At 47.6% G+C, this 19,935-nt stretch overlaps 1 protein-coding gene across 6 annotated transcripts in view; it reads right to left on the reverse strand.

The window, feature by feature from the left end:
- Positions 1-19,935, reverse strand: part of LOC147893182 (uncharacterized) — a 102,612-nt gene that overhangs the window by 75,299 nt on the left and 7,378 nt on the right. For 2 of the 6 annotated variants that reach the window (XM_087386033.1, XM_087386030.1), the window contains exon 3: positions 17,131-17,212. In XM_087386033.1, the coding sequence (XP_087242159.1) occupies positions 17,131-17,212 (82 nt within the window). Of the gene's footprint in view, positions 1-16,566; positions 16,699-17,130; positions 17,278-19,935 lie in introns of those variants that run through there. The other 4 variants (XM_087386035.1, XM_087386034.1, XM_087386032.1 and 1 more) reach the window with 4 other exon arrangements.

The raw sequence follows: 19,935 nt of genomic DNA on the forward strand, positions 1-19,935 counted from the left end.
TTCACAATATGTCTACAAGACCATGCCATGAGGATAACAGAAAAGCTCCTATGGAGCTTGAAGCCAGTGTTCATACGGTCGGAGCCTAGGAGGGCTAATATACCTAATATTGCCAATTATAGACCAGAGAATTATTCTAGTCGGATGACTGTCCGTAGTTCTAATGTTATAGAAGCAAATAGGAAGAGGCCTTTGTCATTTGTGAAATCAGGAATGACATGAAGGAAATCCACGAGGCCACACATATGTTTAATGAGGCAACGGATAGAGGGTGGATTAAACAACAAAGGGATGGTGTGGCATCCACTACTTGGAAAGAGTTCAATAACGAATTTAAAAAGCATTTGTTACATCTTGGCAAACCATCACGAGCTTGGGATCAGTATAGAAACCTTCATTAGAGAAATTTGTTAGTGGCTGAATACACTGATAAATTTAGAGAATATGTAATGAAAGTTTATGAACCTGTTCCTCAATCCATGCAAGTAAAGGATTTCGCTGTCCAAGCTGCATTTGACGTTGTCCGGACTCTATGTAAAGCCTCCTATCAAGGCCAACTCCTCTCACAAGCATTGTGCTGACATAGAGCTGAGAAATAAGTCCTCAACTTCTGTTGTGGCAAGTCTGCCTCATCCCCAACTATAGACTTACCTTGGTCTCCTGCAATTGCACTTCCATGTGCACCTTTTCCATCAACTTGCATTTCTGCATTACCTTGCTGTTGTGTACTAATGTATTGCTGGGGACAAAAAGTATTTAGACCAATGCGGTTGTGCAAGGGCCGCTTGCCATCAATATTATTATGCCCATTTTCAAAACTACCATAACAGCCATCTTCCTTTTGCTGTCCATTGTCTTCATAACTTTGGCTATCCTTTTCAGTTTGTACTGTGTATTTGCAGCTCTTGTCATTCCTACTGGTCATGAACACATGCCATCTAGGATTGTCACCCTTCTTGGCCTGGTTTCCATTACTGCCACTAAGTTCAGTCCTAGATGAATGCATCTCTGTTGTGTGCTTCATAGACATGTCATGTAAGTTGAAGTGTTCAAATTTTGATTGCCCTTTGAAAACTATGTCCCCAAATTTTGCAAGTGTCAATACATGGCAACAATAATTATGGCGTGCTGTACACTGCATGAGGACATCCTTACCTTGCTGGTCAACATCTGCATCTTGTTTTCTATCACAGATGTTCTCAACATTGCTTTGCTCATCATCTATCTTTTCAACCATTAGGCCTACTTCATTGTCACTGTTGTGTAGGCTTCTGCCATCATGTGGGCTGCTGTTTTTATTTGAGCAGCTATTACCACAAAACCCTTTCACACGTGCAGCTGTAACCACCTAAAAACAACCAGAATCTTGTCCTACATACAGAGGCAGCTTCCATGGCTTTGAAGCATGACTTGGCTGTGATGGGGAGAGGCATAGCATGGCTGGGCTGCATAGCTCCTCTAGGCATCACAGCTCCAAGAGACTCTTTGGGTGGATCAATATCCTTCCCATTCTCATCTTTTTGGTGCATAGGAGGAAGCAGGGCTGCTTTCCCATCATACCCTTGGGTGCTCCTGAAATGACAGCATGGTTCTTGCTGTTCATAGCCGCTGCTATTTTCATTAGAACACTTCTCCCCACAATATCCTTTAGTATTTGCAGTTGGAATCACTTGACAAATACCATAGTTTCATCTTGCATCCAAAGGCATCATCCATGTCTCTAAAGCATTGTTAGGTTGCATGTCAAGGAGTGGCATAACATGGCTGGACTGCATTACAAGCATTGGCCTGACTGCATTCTCCCCAAATGTTGGGTGTCTACTTTTATAGGCTTGCATAGCCTTTGGCATCATAGCTCCAACAACTGGCTGCTCTATGGCATTTGTGTCACGACAGTCAGCATAGGACATTGCTGTCAAATCAAACAGCTGAATATGTAAGGTACAATGTAAGAAATCCTAGATTTACTATATTTAGAGATGTGCTAAGGAACAGAAAAGGAGACTGAAATAGCAGAGAACAAGAAATAATTGTATTGCTTGAATGTCTGTAGGGTATCCATTGTGTGTCATCCATACAATTGGGCCTCTCTTATATAGAGAGTGAAGAGTCACACATGAAAAGGTGTGTACTCCAAAGTGTGTGTGCATGAAGAGGTGTGTACCCCTTGTGAAGGGTGTGACCCTTGATGATAGGGTACTCAGGAGCATATGCGCGTAGTCAACCGCAAAACCTCCTCCCGGGGAGAGGCCCGAAGGGGTGGTTTCCTGTAGTAGGACGGACCGGAGGGGTCTGCATCTCAGTCTCCCAAATAGTGGCTCCAGAGGTTTATGATCAGGGTGAGCTTAAAAAGGTTGAAACAAAAAAATTAGTTTGTTCTAGAGAAACCCAGCTCACAGCCTAGGGGATCTCTGGTATTGGGACTAATAGCTAGGTGGGGAGACTATACTACTAGCAAATCCCATGTGTAGTGAAGATGTAAAAAATTCCTGCCAACCAAGCCTTGCAGAATCAAGTGTCCTCGCGACAGTCGCCCTAAGCCTGGGGTCCGACGTTCCTAGGTGGAGTGGAGGGTGTGTAGATGATATCCTGCCAGATGGCGACCAAGGTAGCCGAGGGTGGAACCAGATGCTCACCCATCACCAGACTGCAGCGAGCAACCCAAATGTTCCATGCAGTGATACTGGTTACTACCTCCCATACGCTATCCTCCAAAGGAGGAAGAGGGAGGCTATCCGGAGGGATCGCCTCATGGAGCCTATCCTCTGAATGCTCTGACCTTGTATTCGGTAAGCTAGGGAGATCTCACCAATTTGGAATGCATGTCCTCCCTCAGCCAACCAGGCCACCACCCTGCATGTGTAGTCCCTCTGAAGGCTCTGCATACGGGTCATAATCTGGAGGGCTCCCATCCAAATCCTTATTGCTCTAGAGGCAGTGAGGGATCGTCGCCAGAGCAACAATGACATTACCCCTCCACCCGCATTTGTTCCAACGGGTCGATGGGCAAGTCTCCGTGGTCGGTCAGCCAACAAAAATAGGAGATCTTTCTCGGTCGCAAACTGGCTCATAACCATGTCCAAAACAAAGAATGGACCTCCTCGAGCACTCTCTGGGCCACCCAATGCCTCTCCCTCGAAGGGTTCCACATCGAAGAATCCATCTGAAGCCTCTTGTCAATCCATGTGGTGTAGGAAAAGAAGGGCACCTCGTCCATCTGCTCAGCAAGGCCGCCCCTGGAGGGCCAAAACCAGACATCATTTGATAGTCGTTGCATTGATAAACATATTGTCCCTTATTGTCCCTACAATAGTGTGTGTCTCTTCAATAGAGTGTCTCTTGTGAAGGGTTGTGCCTCATAGGAAGTGTCCCGTCGAAAGGGCATACCCTTCCACAAGTGTCCATTCATCAAACCATCCATAAGTCTAGAAATAGAGAAAGGAATACGTCACAGATCGTGACATCCCCTCCCACTCAAAATAAGACCCTGGTGGAGATAATGAACTGATGTAGAAAATATCATTGTAAATTCTGAAAATACTGCTGTAAAATGCCAGGGTACTGCTGTAAGTCTTCATCAGATTGCCAAGTAGCGTCGGAGTCGTCCAGATCTCGAGCGTTCATGACTGGCTGAGTAAAGATATACTTTAGAGAGTGATGGTCTGTCTTGACCACAGAGTCGGCTCCCATGAGATAATGTTTCCAAGAGCGATAAGCATGTACAACGGCAAGAAACTCCTTATCATAAACCGGGTATCGGGTTTGGATATCAGAATGTTTATGGCTGTTAAAAGCAATAACTCTGCCTTCTTGCATCAAGACTGCTCCTCTAGCAATGTCGGAAGCGTCGGTCATGACCTCAAATGGAAGGTTTGGGTCAGCAATAGCCATAACTGGTGTGGTAGTGAGTGCTTGCTTGAGTTGTTGGAAACTATACTCTGTTTCGGAAAGCCACTGAAAAATTGCTGTGCTTTTCAATAATTCGGACATAGGAGCTGCGATTTCGGAAAACTGATAGACCTTTGTATGGTAGAAGTTTGCCAATCCGAGAAAAGAGCGAACATCATGAACATTCTTAGGAGTAGGCCAGTTTTGGATTACCTCAACCTTCTTGGGATCCACAAAGATGCCTTGAGCTGAAATAACATGTCCCAAATATTCAAGTTGGGTTTTGAAGAACTCACTCTTCTCAATGTTGATGTAGAGAGAATTTGCGCGGAGAGCTTCAAAAACTTGGTGAAGATGTTGTTTGTGCTCATGTAGGGATCTGCTGAAAACGAGAATGTCATCGAGGTAAACGATGACGAACTTATCGAGAAAAGGCCTGAAGATGTCATTCATTAGTGTCATGAATGTGGCTGGAGCATTGTTTAACCCAAAGGGCATGACCAAACATTCATAGTGTCCATACTTTGTTCGAAAAGCTGTCTTGTACTCATCGCCTTCTCGTATGCGTATTTGATGATAACCTGAACGAAGATCAATCTTTGAGAATTGTGTTGCATGTAGAAGTTGATCGAAGAGGTCATCGATGCGAGGCAATGGATACTTGGCTTGTTGAGGGCTCGGTAGTCGATGCAGCGGCGCATTGACTTATTCTTTTCTTCCACAAGTAGTACAAGAGATCCGAAAGGGCTGCGACTGGGCCGAATGTGACCTTTGTCGAGTAGTTCGGTGACCTTTCTTTGGATTTCTTCATTTTGAGTGTAAGAAACCCGATAAGGAGGTTTCGACGGTGGATTACTGCCGGGAATAAGTTCGATTGGGTGATCCACTGGTCGTCGAGGTGGTAACTGCTTTGGCATTTCCTATGGAAAAATATCCTGGTAAGGCTGGAAAAAAGGTTGGTTGAGGTATTCAGGAGAATCCTTTGTTGGTGTCTCCTCGACTGCCGTAACCAACAGAAGTGAAGTCTTTACTTGGCGTTTACGAACCCACTTCTTTACTTGTAGGGCAGAGGCAACTCGGGTTGAAGGAGAGTCCCTAGAACCAGTTAGCTCAATAAGTTTTCCCTGGTGGACAAACTGGATAGTATGGCTGCAAAAACTGATTGATGGATCATAGTCGTAGAGCCACTGTTGTCCGAGTATGACATCATACCGAGAAAGAGACATAATGTCGAAGTTCAACTTGTCCGTATAATGTTGGATGCGAAAAGACAAGTTTTTGATCCTGGTGTTGCACAAGAAAGTAGTTCCATTTGCGAGGTCAATCTGATAGTCCATGAGACTAGGACTGGTGGTCAACCGAAGTTTATCGACCATAGAACTAGCGAGGAAGTTATGAGAACAGCCACTGTCGATGAGGATAGTGACCGCTGTTCCACGAATCGATCCTTGAACACAAAGTACTTGAGTGGCCAGGGAAGGTTCGGGATTGCTGGCAAGGCTCAGGTGGATGGTATTTGCCATTCGAACAGCTTTGTCTTTCTTGTCTTGTGCTGGGGTAGCATCTTCTGTTTGGGAAGTGCTAGGTTCCATATTGGAATTTTGCTTTGGTCGCTTGGGACAATCAAACCATCTATGGTCGCCTGTACAGATGGTACGAAGTCCTTTTGTGCTGGAGTTATTCTTCTTGTCAGTGGCCGCACCTTTATGTTGGGGATGTCGGTAATGACTTTGTGAAGAAGAAGAGGCGTGATCCTTGGATGAGTGCTTCTGTTGGAATCCAGCATATGATTTCTGAGTCTTCTGGGGATCTTGAGACTGTCGTTGACCTTGATTACCGGAGTTTTTTCGAAACCTGGTGTTATCTTGAGGGCGAGCACCTTTGGCCATAGGAGAGTTATGTGTGCGATTAGCACTCTGCTTCCCTGTGTTTTGGAAATCTATAATGCGCTCTGCGTAAGCAATAGCGCCAGCTGTGGTGGTGATGTTTGCTTTAAGGACATCAATGCGTAACGAGGGATTTAGGCCTGAGATGAAAGCATGAAGGCGATCATCCTCAGTTAAACCATCAATCTCCAGCACCAATGTGGTGAACTGAGAGATATAGGAAGACAGGTAGCCCGTAACTGTCGGAGTTTTGAACGTGCTTGGAAGTCTGCATTGGCAGGTATGAACTGCTTAAGGAGCATGTGTTCAAAACGTTCCCATGTTAACACACTTTTGCCATCCTTTAAGCGTCTTTGCCACCATAGAAAAGTTGTATCCTTAAGGAGGGAGGCTGCCAAGGCGATCTTTTTGCCTTCAGTGAGGTCAACAGTATCAAAATACATGCGCATTTTTGCAAGCCATTGGTCAACTGTTCGGCGATTGCGTTGACCAGTGTAGGCTTTCGGAAGTTTGATGTCAAGTCTTTTAGTTTTGGAAGCTTGAAGTAAACGGTAGAGGGCACGTAGTTCAGTGTTTTCTACCTCTGGTGGGAATGAATCCGCATAGTCGTCTAGTTGCGTCATGTCATCCTCTGTATGTGTGGTACTGCGAGACTCTTGAAGTTGTTGAACTTTCTGGACCAAGTCGGAGATGCTGTCCTGAAGCTGGGAAATTTGAAGTTGCAGTAGTGTTTCGCTTTGTACGTTGACTTCAAGGGTCTTTTTTGGACTTGAGTCTTTGATCTCTGGAGAGGCTTCACCCGAGCGTTGCGACATATCGGAGATCCCTGTGAGAAAAGCGTGAACTTGCGCTCTAGTTTGTACCATTCCTTGAAGAGGATTTGGGCTGCTCCCTGAGGTTGCTCATGTTGGAGGGGGCAGGCGAGGCAGGATGGAACCACCCGTGGAAATCTAGTAAAGGAGGTCCTGTCTGAGGTAACACTGGTGATGCCGAAAGTGGTGTTACTGCTCGTGAGAGGACAGGAGTAGGTTGCAGAGTCCACGGATCTGAGAAGGGATAAGGAGCTGCTGTCGGAAGTGGAGGATATCCAGGAGAAGGAGTGCCTTCATAGTGTAAATACTGTCTTGGAGAAGGTATAACCTGTAGAGGAGGATATCTGGGAGCTGAAGGAGGTGGAGAGTACCCTGGAGATGCTGAAGGTGAGGGGTAAAATTCTCTCCAAAGATGGACAGCAAACTCTTGAGGAATATCGGGTTCTGGGTATCTTCGTGTCTCGTGGAACACAACCTGTACTGTGCTGAGGAAGTAATGTAACTGAGGTGCCTCACGCAGAAGGTATAGGATGTGGTCCAAATCACTAGGAGGGCACGTGACACAGAAGACCCAGATGCAAAAGCTCCGAAATGGGCTGGTTGTGCAATCTGAACACGATATTGTGTGGTAGATGATGCCTGAGGTGTCCTTGAAATGCCGGGTGAATTACCAGGGGTTTCCATGCTTTAAGGGAGATTCTTTCATTTGCTGTAATTGGAGAATGACAAGAGAACCCTTAAAAGCAGAATGGAAAGACTCCACCTGGCAATGATTTAATCTGCCAAATTGTTGCGTAGAAAATCGCAGATCTGGGCCTGGTGCTGTCTTCATCGCGATAGGAGGCTGAAACTGCTGCTGATCTGGCAGGAAAATGTAGCGAACCAAGGAGAATGGCGCAACAGGCTGCAGGTACCCGATTCTGGATCGCACTAGGGGCTGGCGCACCAGGCTGCTGCTGTCATGGGAGACTGGCGAAACAGAAAAGGGCTGGCGAGGCTGGTGTTGCACACGTTGCAGACTGGAAAGGAGCAGGGCTGCAAGGGCAAGGAAACTGGCAGCGAAAAAGGCGAGGGGCTGGCAGCGAAAATGGCACGGCTGGCAGCAATATGGTGAGTGAAAACTGGCAGCAAGCTGGCGTGGGCTGGCAGCGAGATGGCGAGGCCAAGGCGGGCAGCGAACCTGTGCGGGCTGGCAGCGAGATGGCGAGGGCTGAGGGGGGCAGACCCTGCGTGGGCTGCCAGCGAAATGGCGATGGCTGAGGCAGGCTGCTGCTGCATGGAAATCCGTACGGTGCATGCAAATCCGTACGGAACGTCAAAGAGGTGCGCCCCTTTTTCGTTGGGGGCTGCCTAAGGTTCGGTGGTTGCCCAAAAATTAAATAGTGGGTTTAATTAACCCTAGGGTAGCTAGGGTAAACCTAAGGTTTGGGGCTGGGTTTTTTTCCATTTTAACCCCTCTAGGTACCCTTTTATAGGTGCTTGGTGCCTAAAAGGTGTGCCTATTCGAAGGGGTGTGACCCTTGGAATAGGTGCACCTTTTCATGAAGGGGTGTGTCCCTATTTTTAAAAGGGGTGTCCCTACATGAATAGGTGTGTCCTTTTGCCCACGATGGGGTGTGTCCCTTGAGTGAGGAGTCGAGACTCTTCATCAAAAGGTGTGTCCGATGGTGGAAAAGGTGCGCCCCTTGGTTTTGGGACAGCCCAAGCACCTGAAAAGACACGATTTTTGTCGTGTCCATTCACATCAACTCGTGATGTGTGGGAGATGGAGAGGCCATAGATGACTTTAGGCAGGGTTGGCGCTAAAAATTTTTATGCTCATCCTCTCCATCTCTTCCATGCACGATGTGCACGAGTATCCTTCTAGCGGAAAAGATGTATCAGATCGGTGCTAGAAGGTGGGGGGCATTTCCTACATGCAGGAACGAATTTTGCTCTGATACCACTGTAAGAAATCCTAGATTTACTATATTTAGAGATGTGCTAAGGAACAGAAAAGGAGACTGAAATAGCAGAGAACAAGGAATAATTGTATTGCTTGAATGTCTATAGGGTATCCGTTGTGTGTCATCCATACAATTGGGCCTCTCTTATATAGAGAGTGAAGAGTCACACATGAAAAGGTGTGTACTCCAAAGTGTGTGTGCATGAAGAGGTGTGTACCCCTTGTGAAGGGTGTGACCCTTGATGATAGGGTACATTACAATAGAAATGTCTCTTCAATAGAGTGTCTCTTGTGAAGGGTTGTGCCTCATAGGAAGTGTCCCGTCGAAAGGGCATACCCTTCCACAAGTGTCCATTCATCAAACCATCCATAAGTCTAGAAATAGAGAAAGGAATACGTCACAGATCGTGACATACAACCACCATCATATATATCCCGACCTTGCAAGCTGTTTCGTGCTTGCAATGCACTCGCCTGTGAGGCATAGTGTAGTTCAGCTTGCAGACCACCTAAAATCCGATGCATGACAATCTTCTGAATAAGCCCAAAAGGAGAAAATACTCAATGCAACACATCCAATGTAATGGCGTACAACAGATTGTGGATAGTAATCAAGAGGATTCCATTAGGCTGTGAATCTCCCACGCATTGAAGCTGCCCCAAGTTTTTTGCATGCTGGCCAAACCCCTGCATAAGCTTCCCAAAACTAGAGGCATGTTGCCCCTTGTTCCATCCATAGGCATGTGGCTGTCCCATACTATGTAACAAAGCTTTGTTGCTGTCCCACTGTGCCAAATGCTTGGTCCGCGTAGAAGCTATCAACCTGCGTGCTCAGCTTGCTGCAGCAGATGTCAATCTCAGCCAATTCAAGCCCACTGAATCGACCAGCTAGATTTCAGCAAAAGACATCAGCACCCCGATCTTAGAAAGAAAGAAAGAAAGAAAGAAAGAAAGAAAGTTTATTAAAGCCTTCGTAAGACCGATGGGTCTATGAGACTGTGAAAATCCTGATACAACGAGCTAAGGTAGTGGAGCTACTAAACGAGCATCCATACCAATGCAAAATGCAAAATGCCAAAAATGCAGAATGGCAATACTAAGTCCTAAGTACAACATAGTGATGTCGGTGGTCGACTATATATCAATCTCAGCATCATCATCAATATCATCATCATCCCTAGCAACAGCAAGATATCAGAATGGATGAGGTAGTGGAGGCATGAAGTTGGCAATAGAGTGCTGTTTGCCACTCAGAGGTGCGGTCCTGGCACGTCTCTTGGTCGTAGCTCTACGTCTAACCAGGGCTACTGTGACCCCCGTCGGTCGGGCTCCAACTCTAAACAAGGAGGGGATGTCTCCAAGTGTGATCTGTGTGTCGACCCTCTGTCTGAGCTGTCGGGTCACGGGTTCCGGGTCACCGTCATGTCGAGGCCTCGTCTCGTTGGGATCCATGTGATCTAGCTGAAAGAACTCCGTGACAGAGCTCTAAGAGGGATCAACCGAGGAAGAAGTCTGCTCCTATCTCCATGCTCGGAGTATCCTCTCGCGGTGTCTAAGTGCCTCATGAATGAAACTTGCCAAACACCACTGGTCTGGGGTTGCTGAAAGTCGCGCCTGAGTGTCATGAAATCGTATGAGCACGGGTTGCTCTCGGTTGGGATCTCTCCCCACCCGCCATGCCCTCTCTATCCTGTGCTCAGCCACACCCAGGATAGCGGTCACGAACGCAGTCGCATCTACCATCGGTGTAGCCTCAGTGCGTGGGATCCCACGTACTCTGATGTTGAGAGCCTTACCGACTCTATGCTGCTGCTCCATGAGGGTAGCTGAAACGGTGACCCTTGCAGGTTCCCGTTTGGCCACGTCAACCCATCTGGAAGTCTCCTCAATAGCAGATTGCATGCTCGCAATCTGTGCCTCGACCACCGGGGTACTCCCTGGGACAGTGTGTATGGCTGTGACCTCCTGTCGGAGCTGCATGATATCCTGTCTGAGTCCCTGAATAAGATCTCCCGTGCGAAGCGAGCCAGCTCCATCTCACGCTCACGAAAATTATGTATCTCCGTGAGTAGGGTCTCATGCGCCTCTGGTGTGTCAGTCCACCCATGTCCATGCTGAAACTGTGGTGCCTGTGGCATGAAAGAGTGGGACTGAGTCCGAAAATTGGACGGTGGCTGAGTGAGGAATGGAGATGACAGTGGAATGGGTGAGGCAGTCCCAACGGGGTGTGGGAGGATGGGCTGACTGAGAGGGAGAGGGGAGAGTGAAGCATAATGCGGCACAGTATATGACACCTCGGAAGTAGGTGTCAAAAGCTGTGTGAGAGCTGTAACAGGAGAAGAGGGAAAGGGAACAACAACCGGCGCCATGGACATGAGTATGTCACTGATCGTAGATGTAGATGGAGCTGAGACTGGAACTAGAGCTGGGCCTGAAGCGGGGACTGAAGTCGAAGTAGAGATAGAGATAGAGGGAGCTGAGGTTGGAGCTGAAAACGAAACTGACACTGTAGCGGGAGTTGAGGTTGAGGTTGAGGTAGAGATAGATGAAGAAGCTGAGGCGGGTCCTAACTTTGCCTTGCTGTTTACCCCGAGTCCACTTCGGTTGTAACGTGTGTTCACATCCTCCAAATTCAGTTGTGTCGTTTGCTTTTTTTTGTTGTTGTTATTTTCGTCTTTCTTGGCTTTGTCCCCCATTCTCTTGGAGTGCGGGTGCAGATGCGGGTGCAGATCGTAGTGTTAATGTTCAACCGGAAGCGGGAGCAGCAGTTTCCCACCCATAATGGGAGGCACGTCCGGTGCGAGGTGGTGGAGAGGTAGTGCAGAAGCTTGAAGTGGAGTGGCAGCCAAGAGGTGGAGAAGGAGGAGAGGCTTCTTTTTCTTCTTCTTTTTTTTTTGGCCCCTTACGGAAAAGAGACCCTTTTATTTATTTTTTTTTTTTAAAGGGGTAGCGGGGAGCGAAAGGGGGGGGGGGGTGCGGTTAGCTGCAGCTGCAGCAACGCCTAAGCGGGGGGTAGCGCGGGGGGGGGGGGGGGTAGCGGAGGGCTGAGCGGGGGGTAGTGGGGGGGCTGAGCGGGGGGGCTGAGTGGGAGGGTTGAGGGAGGGAGTGGGAGGGTTGAGGGAGGGGGTGAGCGGAGGGGTGAGCGAGGGGCTGCGGGGGCTGAGCAGAGGGGTGAGAGGAGGGGTGCGAGGGGTGAGCGGGGGGGCTGAGTGAGGGGCTGAGCGGGAGGGTTGAGGGAGGGGCTGAGCGGGGGGGCTGAGCGGAGGGGTGAGAGGAGGGGTGCGAGGGGGTGAGCGGGAGGGCTAGGGCTGAGAGAGAGAGGAGGGGTCCAAGAGGTGAGCGGGGGGGCAGCGGAGGATTGAGAGGAGGGGTGCGATGAGGTGAGCGGGGGGGCTGAGCGAGGGGCTGCTGAGCATAGGGAGCTGAGGCGTAGGGAGGGGAGGCGTAGGGAGCGGAGCGTAGGGAGGGGAGGCGTAGGGAGCTGAGCGTAGGGAGGGAGTGGGAGGGAGTGAGAGGAAATGGGCTAAAATCCCAAAACTATCTCTGAAGAGACAGTGGAAACGTCCTCGGATCTCATAGTACACAGGACACCTGAAGATGAAATGCTCCTCTGTCTCAACCTCCTGTATGTCACATAGTGTGCATATGCGTCGCTTCCTGGGTAGTCGCTCTGCTCTGCCGCTCTCGATGCGAAGTCTGTGTGAAGAGACCCGGAACTGCCCAAGAGAGATCCTCATCGAGTGGGGTAGGTGAATCTGTGTGTATCCTGGTGGGTCAATGAAACCCTCCGCTGTGATATGTAAGAAGTGATCTCTGTAGAAGCTAAGCTTCACTGGGAGTTCACTTGGTTCCAACCAGGTCCGAAAAGTGTGTAGCTATAGTAGATCCTCACAGATAACCTGGTTGACCTCGTGTGATAAGAGGGGAGAGAACGGAGCATCCATGCTATACTGGAAGGGAGGTAGTCTATCCATGTGGAGCCCCAGTCGCTCAAACCATCTCTCTGTACGTGCATACCAGCACCTCTGATCTCCTCCTGCTGCAAGTGCCATAGAAGAGGATAAAACTATCCATGGTAGCCTGCTATGCCCCGAGGTATAATCCCCATATTCCCTAACTCGGTACAGATATGTGATGACCTGAAATGCAGCATCCAGCTGTAAAGGGGGTGACCCAAACTCAACCTGAATGATCTGGTGAGGAACGGATGACTTACCACGAATCATCCGTGATAGCATGAGAACCTGTAGCCGCTCCACACGGGCCCACTCTGTATCCGACAAGTCTGGCCCCCAACAAGGACTGCCGTACATCCCCGCTGGGCGAGCCAAGGAGTCAAAAAGCAACCCCTTGGTGCGTGGATCCTAAAAGTGTGAGCGGAAGCACTGCCTCTCTAGCCTGGGCAATGAGGCATACCCTCTACTCAAGCGTGCCTACATCGCGGGTCTCATAGTGAAGCTCAGTCCGGAGAAGATAACCACAAGATAAGTGTATGATGAAACCATCTCAACAGATGACCCCACAAATGTGAACTGCTCCTGACGCATGATGGCTTGAGATGTATTGAAGAAAGATCAATGAAGAAGCTGCAAAATGTGGCTCAAATAAGCCCGAACGGGGCTGAGAAAGGCCCCGAAATGGCTATAAGAAAGAGGCTGGAAAAAACTTTTTCTTTCTGCTTTTTTTTTTTGGGGTTGGGGGGGGGGGGGGTCCCTAAGTCACCTAGGACACTTAGGACTCCTAACCTAAAGACTGGTAAGACACTTAGGACGCTGAATTAGCCTAACCCAGCCTAACCTAGTAATTGAACCTAGTTAGGTTAACCTAGCTGACCAACTAACCTAACCTAGCTAACTAGACCTAACTGATCTAACTACTAGCCTGTCCCACCCCACTAACTAAACCTAACCAACCTAACTTGACCTACTGACTAACCCTAGTTAGGAACCTTAGACTAAGGTCTAAGGTTGGCGTCGGAAGTGGCGTCGCGGCGGCAGCGTGGGGGTATATCAAGTGGCATCGCGGCGAGCAGCACATGGGCTTGGTACATACAACGAGCGACGATGGAGATTGGCTGACAGGATGCCGGTTGACGGGCTGAGGATACCACGGCTAACGAGTTGCACCTCTGCTAATCCAAACGTGTGACGAGCGATTACGTGGATCAAACAGGTCCCAAATTGTGGACAGAAGATGAATCCATTTGAGACGTCGACTCTAGCAGGTCCTCAGGTGGATAATCATTTGTCCATTGCAGCTTTGGGTGGAAAATCGTGGCACCAAGTATATGTCGAATCTGCTATCCTAGCATTTGTCGCTTGGGTCGAATCTGAAAGCCCTTGCTGGAGAGTCGCTCGGTGTTGGTGTATCTGTTCATGGAGCCAGTTTGGTCGTTTACCAGCTGGTTTGTCTGCAAGGACCCTTGCATTGGCAATAATCCTTGTGAATGCCTACGCTGGTTATCCTCCACCGTTGCTTGGCGTTGGTTGTATGTGTCAGGTTGTAACTGTGAGTTCTCCAAGCCTTGAAAGATCGTGTAATTCTGTTGTGCACCGTTGGTGATAGCGTAGCAGCTATAGTGTAGGGTGAAAAGGGCAGAAGCAAAGGTGCCAGAGTCGGAGCTCTGATACCAATGTAGAAAAGGGGGTAGGGAAATTTTGGAGAAAGGGGGATAGACTAGCAGAAGAGAAAGAGAGATAGGGAAAGAAGGGAGGAGAAGGGGTAGGAGAGAGAGAATGAGGTAGAAAAGAGAGAGGGAGAAAATGAGAGGGAGTAGGGAAGAGAGAGAGTGAGTGAGCGTAGGCAGGAAGGAAGAAGGGAGAGTAGATAGGATTAGATGTCACATCAAAAAGTGTCCTTGTACATCAGAGGATGGTACTTATATAGTACCTCCTTAGCCCTTTAGACCCCTCTATCTTGCAAACACCCCAAATACTAATTATCCTAACCCCCACTAACTTGACCCACTTTTGGACTTCATTACAGTCATCCGAGGATTCTATGCATAGTTTCCCGCCTATTTGCCTTTAGTAGGGAGCCAGCCCTAACCCCAAAATAGCCTCTTCCCCAAGTTCGGAGTGCCTCTCAGGACTCAGTTTTTATGGCAGTCGCTTGGCTCCTCCCGCGGATACTACAAAGTGGGACTGCTCAAGTTGGCGGGAGACCTCCAAGATGATGAGGCTCTAGGCTTGCTAGAGTGGCAGAGGGTCAGAATTGTGGGCCGTTTGGGTAGAGAATGGACTATCTGCCACAACATGACAGGAGAGCACACATTGGCAGCAATGGTTATGGGAGGGCCGGCCTCTACAACAGATTCAGTGGAACCCGGGTGGGTTATGGGAGGGCCGGCCTCTACAACAGATTCAGTGGAACCCGGGTGAGTAATTTTGGCCAACTGGGGTGGGGCACTCGGACAGGGTGGAGGAGGTGCCCGTCTTTTCATATACCACCAGCAATGGCCAATGCCTTCTACTGGAGGCAACAGCATGGAGACCCTAGAGGAAGCGGCATGGGGTAGAGCAGGAAGTTCCCACCGGGGTCACCTCTTGCTTTTGGTCGTATCTCTAGACCAGCCTTAAGCCACATAAGATTTTTTAAAATTCATCAATGTAACGATGCGTGCGGCCCCGAACATCTAAGGGCATCACAGACCTATTATTGCCTCAAACTTCCATGGCCTAGACGGCCATAGTCCCTCTAAGAACTTGGCCACGAAGAGAATCCTTTGTGTAACTAGTTAGCAGGCTAAGGTCTAGTTCATTATGGAATTAACGAGACAAATCACTCCACTAAGAACAGCCATGCACCACCACCCATAGAATCAAGAATCAGCTCTGAATCTGTCAATCTAGACCTGGTAAGTTTCCCCGTATTGAGTCAAATTAAGCCGCAGGTTCCACTCCTGGTGGTGCCCTTCGGTCAATTCCTTTGAGTTTCAGCCTTGCGACCATAACCCCCCCGGAACCCAAAAACTTTGATTTCTCATAAGGTGTTGGTGCACTCATCGGTTCTGCTAGATGGTTGCCCATGGAGCTAGGTCCCTTGGCTGGACCAAATGCAGGTGGATGGTAGCTACCATTGCGGTGCAAAAGAGTTTCAGAGACGATCCCGCATTATCTATGGGGTTGCTAGGTAGCACAGAGGATTTGGTCAGCAACTCTCAAGATAATGGCCAGTACGCAATGGATGCGACAGGACTTTACTTGGGGGATAATCGTGTGGCTTACAGAGGGGGGCCATGCATTCTAGATTCACCCAGCCTCTCCAACGTACCCGATTCAGGGCCAGCAAGTGGTTACGACAGAGGCATATGATGCATTGCCTTCCTCCCATGTGCGGCTGGTGCCTTCGCCAGAGGAGAGTGTATGGGAGACCATGTCTAGCATCACTACTGGAACATCTAGGTTGCACGTTGCAGTTTGGTGAAGGAGGTTCCTCAGCAGCCACCCTTATCACCATCTGGCAGAACATTATCTATACCTTGCGCACCATCTAGGAGCGCAAGAGGCCAGATTCCATAGCGACTGCTGAAAGGTGTGAGCCAGATTCCTCAGTCTCTTTCAGTGTGCTACAGGGACTTCTGCAAAGCATGCTTTACTCTGTGGGGCTGAGCCATTTGTTCTGTCCAACTTCAAAGACATTCATACACCTTTGTAAGACTAGAATAAATCCAATCATACAAATTTAGATTTTGTGTTGTTCTAAAGATCAAAAATCTACACAGAAAATAAAAGAGAAAATGAAAGAGAAGGAAAAAGAGGTAAACAAAAACTTTTATGAAAAACAAAAGGAAGACATACTTAGCAAGCAAAGCAACACTTATGTCGTCATCAGTGCCCAAGCATAAGCAGCTATACTGGGTTTCTAAAGACATTCAGCTGCAATCTGACACCACTTTAGCGACTTCATGTCCATGATTTCTCAATATCCTCAATGACTGGTACATTCCAGGAGACTGTCTCCAACATCTATGTGGTCCTGGGCCTTTACACAAGTGACAAGTTTGGCCTGGTCCTCTAGCTCTTGGACATCCTACCTGATTTGGTTGGAAGCATGGTCTATGGAACCAAGTTGGCATGCTTCCTTATCATCGCTCCTGCTGCTGCTGCCATTCTTGAAGCCCCTTCCCAACATGCTGCCCACATGCTCCTATCACCTCTTATTTACTCTGGAAAAGGCCCTAGTCAGGCCTCAGCTCTTTAGAATCGACTCAGGACAGTTCCATCAACCACAACAGCCATAGCATTACTCAAACAGTCATAGATACATCCAACTCTTGTGAAACTGTTTAGATACAAACAAGCAGCACAGTCCCATAAACATGCTAAAGCACATACAACGAAAAAGGGAAAGTGGCATGACAGTAAGGTACACCAGTAATGCGCAACAGGAGGGCAATACAAAGGAGCACGTGCTACTGCAATTATGCTGTTCCAATTCCAAGCCTTCATATGCGTTTCATTCCTCTGTAATCTAGATCTCTTTCTTGCTAGGTATATAATCACACCATAGGTATGATACATACACCAACATAAAATAAAGTAATTAAATTGTCATACTAGCAAGATGTGATTGAGTGATAGGTTGAAAGCATCCATACCTTCATAGATTCATAAGCCAGTGAATTAGTCAAAACGCCTTCAGAAAAGCACAGCAAATGATGAGCTCTGTTGTCTCCCTCTCTAGAAACAGGAGATGAACTGGTCTTAGTATCCCAATGAGTTGATGATAAATCTTGGACATCCTGCTGGTAAAAGACAAAACTATTTAGAACAAAGATCACCAACAATAAATCAAAATTCCGAAGATAAAGATCCTTACATGAGGAGTTCAACCGATTATTTTCAACATTACCTAAATTCGACGTGTGATGACATTTGCCTCTACTAGTGAATTGGGGGCAAGGTGGCACAATGACGCACTTGTGGATTGTGCATTTTTCTGGTCGATATCATTTTTAGGGTTTACAAAAGAGTGGTCTACGTAATAACGTCAATGTTCAAGGACCCTTATTGAGACAACCCATGCAGTATGAATATACATTCTTCCTTGTACAATGCAGCGTGAAATCCAAGGAACATTATAATATGAAGAAAATTGCATCAACTGTGGATTTCTAATAATGAGTTGAGCAGAACATTGTGTCAAAAATCTGAAATATCTCAAAGCAAGCACTCCTAGCCCTGAGCCCTACATTCATATAATTAAGAGAGCCCCTTATCAATTTATTGGGTACTCCCACACTGATAATATGTTACCCCACCCGCCTAACTCAACATTGAGAAGACCCTAGCTTCGGGAAATCCTTAGACAGTCCACACATGGATCTGAATTATGCTGCAGACCCTACAAAATATGACGAGTTGCATTTGCACATGGGCAGCATGCACTGATCACAGTTGCCATGGACTTTAAAGCACAGTTACACTGAAACGCGTTTCAGAGCCCAGCCAGGCCTGAAACGCCGTTTCAGAGAAGCCCCGTTTCCTGAAACGCATTTCAGAGTCTGAAACGTTTCAAGACCCTGAAACGGCTGGCTGAAACGTTTCAGCCAGTCTGAAACGCGTTTCAGAGCCCTGAAACGGGCCGTTTAAAATCCGCCGCCAGCCCCGTTTTTGGTCTTTTTGCTTTCGATTTTGGCCTCCTTCCACTCCTTCAGCCTCATACTCTCTCCATCCTCAAGGTTTTCTAGCCCTCCTTGAGCCCCATTCACTCCTTTCCTCTCCTTTCTCTCCTGCAAGCTGCTTTAGCCTTCCATCATCATCTACTCCCCTCCAGCACCCTCCTTCAGCCCCCTCTTTCAGCCCTCTCTTTCAGCCTTCTGTTCCCTCCTCTTTCAGGCCCCCACTTTCAAGTTTCAGGCCTCTCTTTCAACCCTTGGCTCTCTTTTAAGCTGTAGGCTATAGCATTCTAAATGTGTGTGTTCTCATCTCAAAACCCCCTTTTCTAAACCCCCCCCCTTGCTGATGTGGCGTTTCCCCGTTTCAGCCCTCCCAGAAATCCTGAAACGTTTCCGTTTCCATTTCCGTTCCCCGTTTCTGTTTCCCCTAACTGTGCTTTAAAGAAACTCATACCACTCACCCTTCCAACCTTCTAACAAACAATTAGAAATTGAAGGAATCTACAAACTAATTAAAATGTCAACCATCAACGCTCAATGTGTTTTATTAGGTTGTTTTATTAAGATGGTCTCATCATGGCTTTCAAGTGTATTGAAATTTTGTAGCCCTATTTAAGATGTCAGCGTGATAAGCATTAATGTCACCTTTTTTGTTCCAGAGATAAGGAGCTCCTATTTATGCTTGAAATAAACCACCATACAATCAGCAAAAACCAAAAAAGCTGCTGACCATGGGAAAAAGAAGAAGAGCCGGTTTGTCGCCAAAAAGGGCCAACCTATGTCTTGAGAACTCAGCATACTGCCTAGGGAATCTAGGGACTAACAACCAACGTGGCGGGCTATACAACCAAAGAATACCTCTCGCAGTGAGGATGTAGAAAATGCCTCCAAGCCATGGCTTGTAGAAAATGCCCCCAGGCCATGCCATGTCCGACATGCGCCGGAGTGGTCTGCTGGCCTCTCATCACCAAGCCGTAGCAATGATGCTGGCACACTATCCTCTGTTGAAGGTGCACGGCGAACGTGGCTAGGAGGAACCACCTCATGTGCCTTGATCTTGGCCATGATCTAACCCTGAATCTAGAAGGCTAGAGTAGTGAGGTCTACCAAGAACACATGGCCCCCTCTATGAGCCACGCTGATAGGTAGATTTATAGGACCCTAATTTTGAATTGCTAGTGATAGGAACTAGGTGAAACTGTGATATTGTATATCTTAGGTCATGTTTTGCTTGCTAGAACTAGCAGTTTATTTGGATGAAGATAGGAACTAGTTGTTTGTTGTGGAACTAGTTGTAGATAGGCCAGTAGAGGTGTGGGAGAAAAGATGCAAATATAAAAAGCAGTTGCACCTCCCGAGAAAAAAGTAGTAGGCAATATTATTGCCATAACTTTTGATCCATGCTCTTTTTTTTGTTGGAAAGCTGAGATTGAGCTCTACAACTTTCTAGAAGAAGTCCTAGCCCAAATCAATGGGAAAACAGGTCAAAATTCCAGATTACTGCAGGCAACCCAGTTTTGTTGTGGAAGGCATCAAAACGATGTTGTTTTCTAGCAACGGATGAAGGTTGTGAGTCTCTTGGGATTGGAAGAAGGGTGGTGCTCCTACTTTGCTCCATACGAAAGTCTTCCTTGTGTATGAGCCTCCTTTGATCAATGTTCCTATTTGATCGTCTGGGTTGCAGAAGTTATGATTGTTGCAAGATGTGTTGATGAAGTATATGAGTTGCCGGCCCTTTTCTAGTGTTTGGTATATGTTTGTGCGTTAGAGGCCTATCATAAAGGT

The sequence above is a fragment of the Dipteris shenzhenensis genome, chromosome 15 (genome assembly GCF_047967505.1).
Source record: "Dipteris shenzhenensis isolate YYH24624 ecotype China chromosome 15, Dip_SZ_1.0, whole genome shotgun sequence".
NCBI classification, from domain to species: Eukaryota; Viridiplantae; Streptophyta; class Polypodiopsida; order Gleicheniales; family Dipteridaceae; genus Dipteris; species Dipteris shenzhenensis.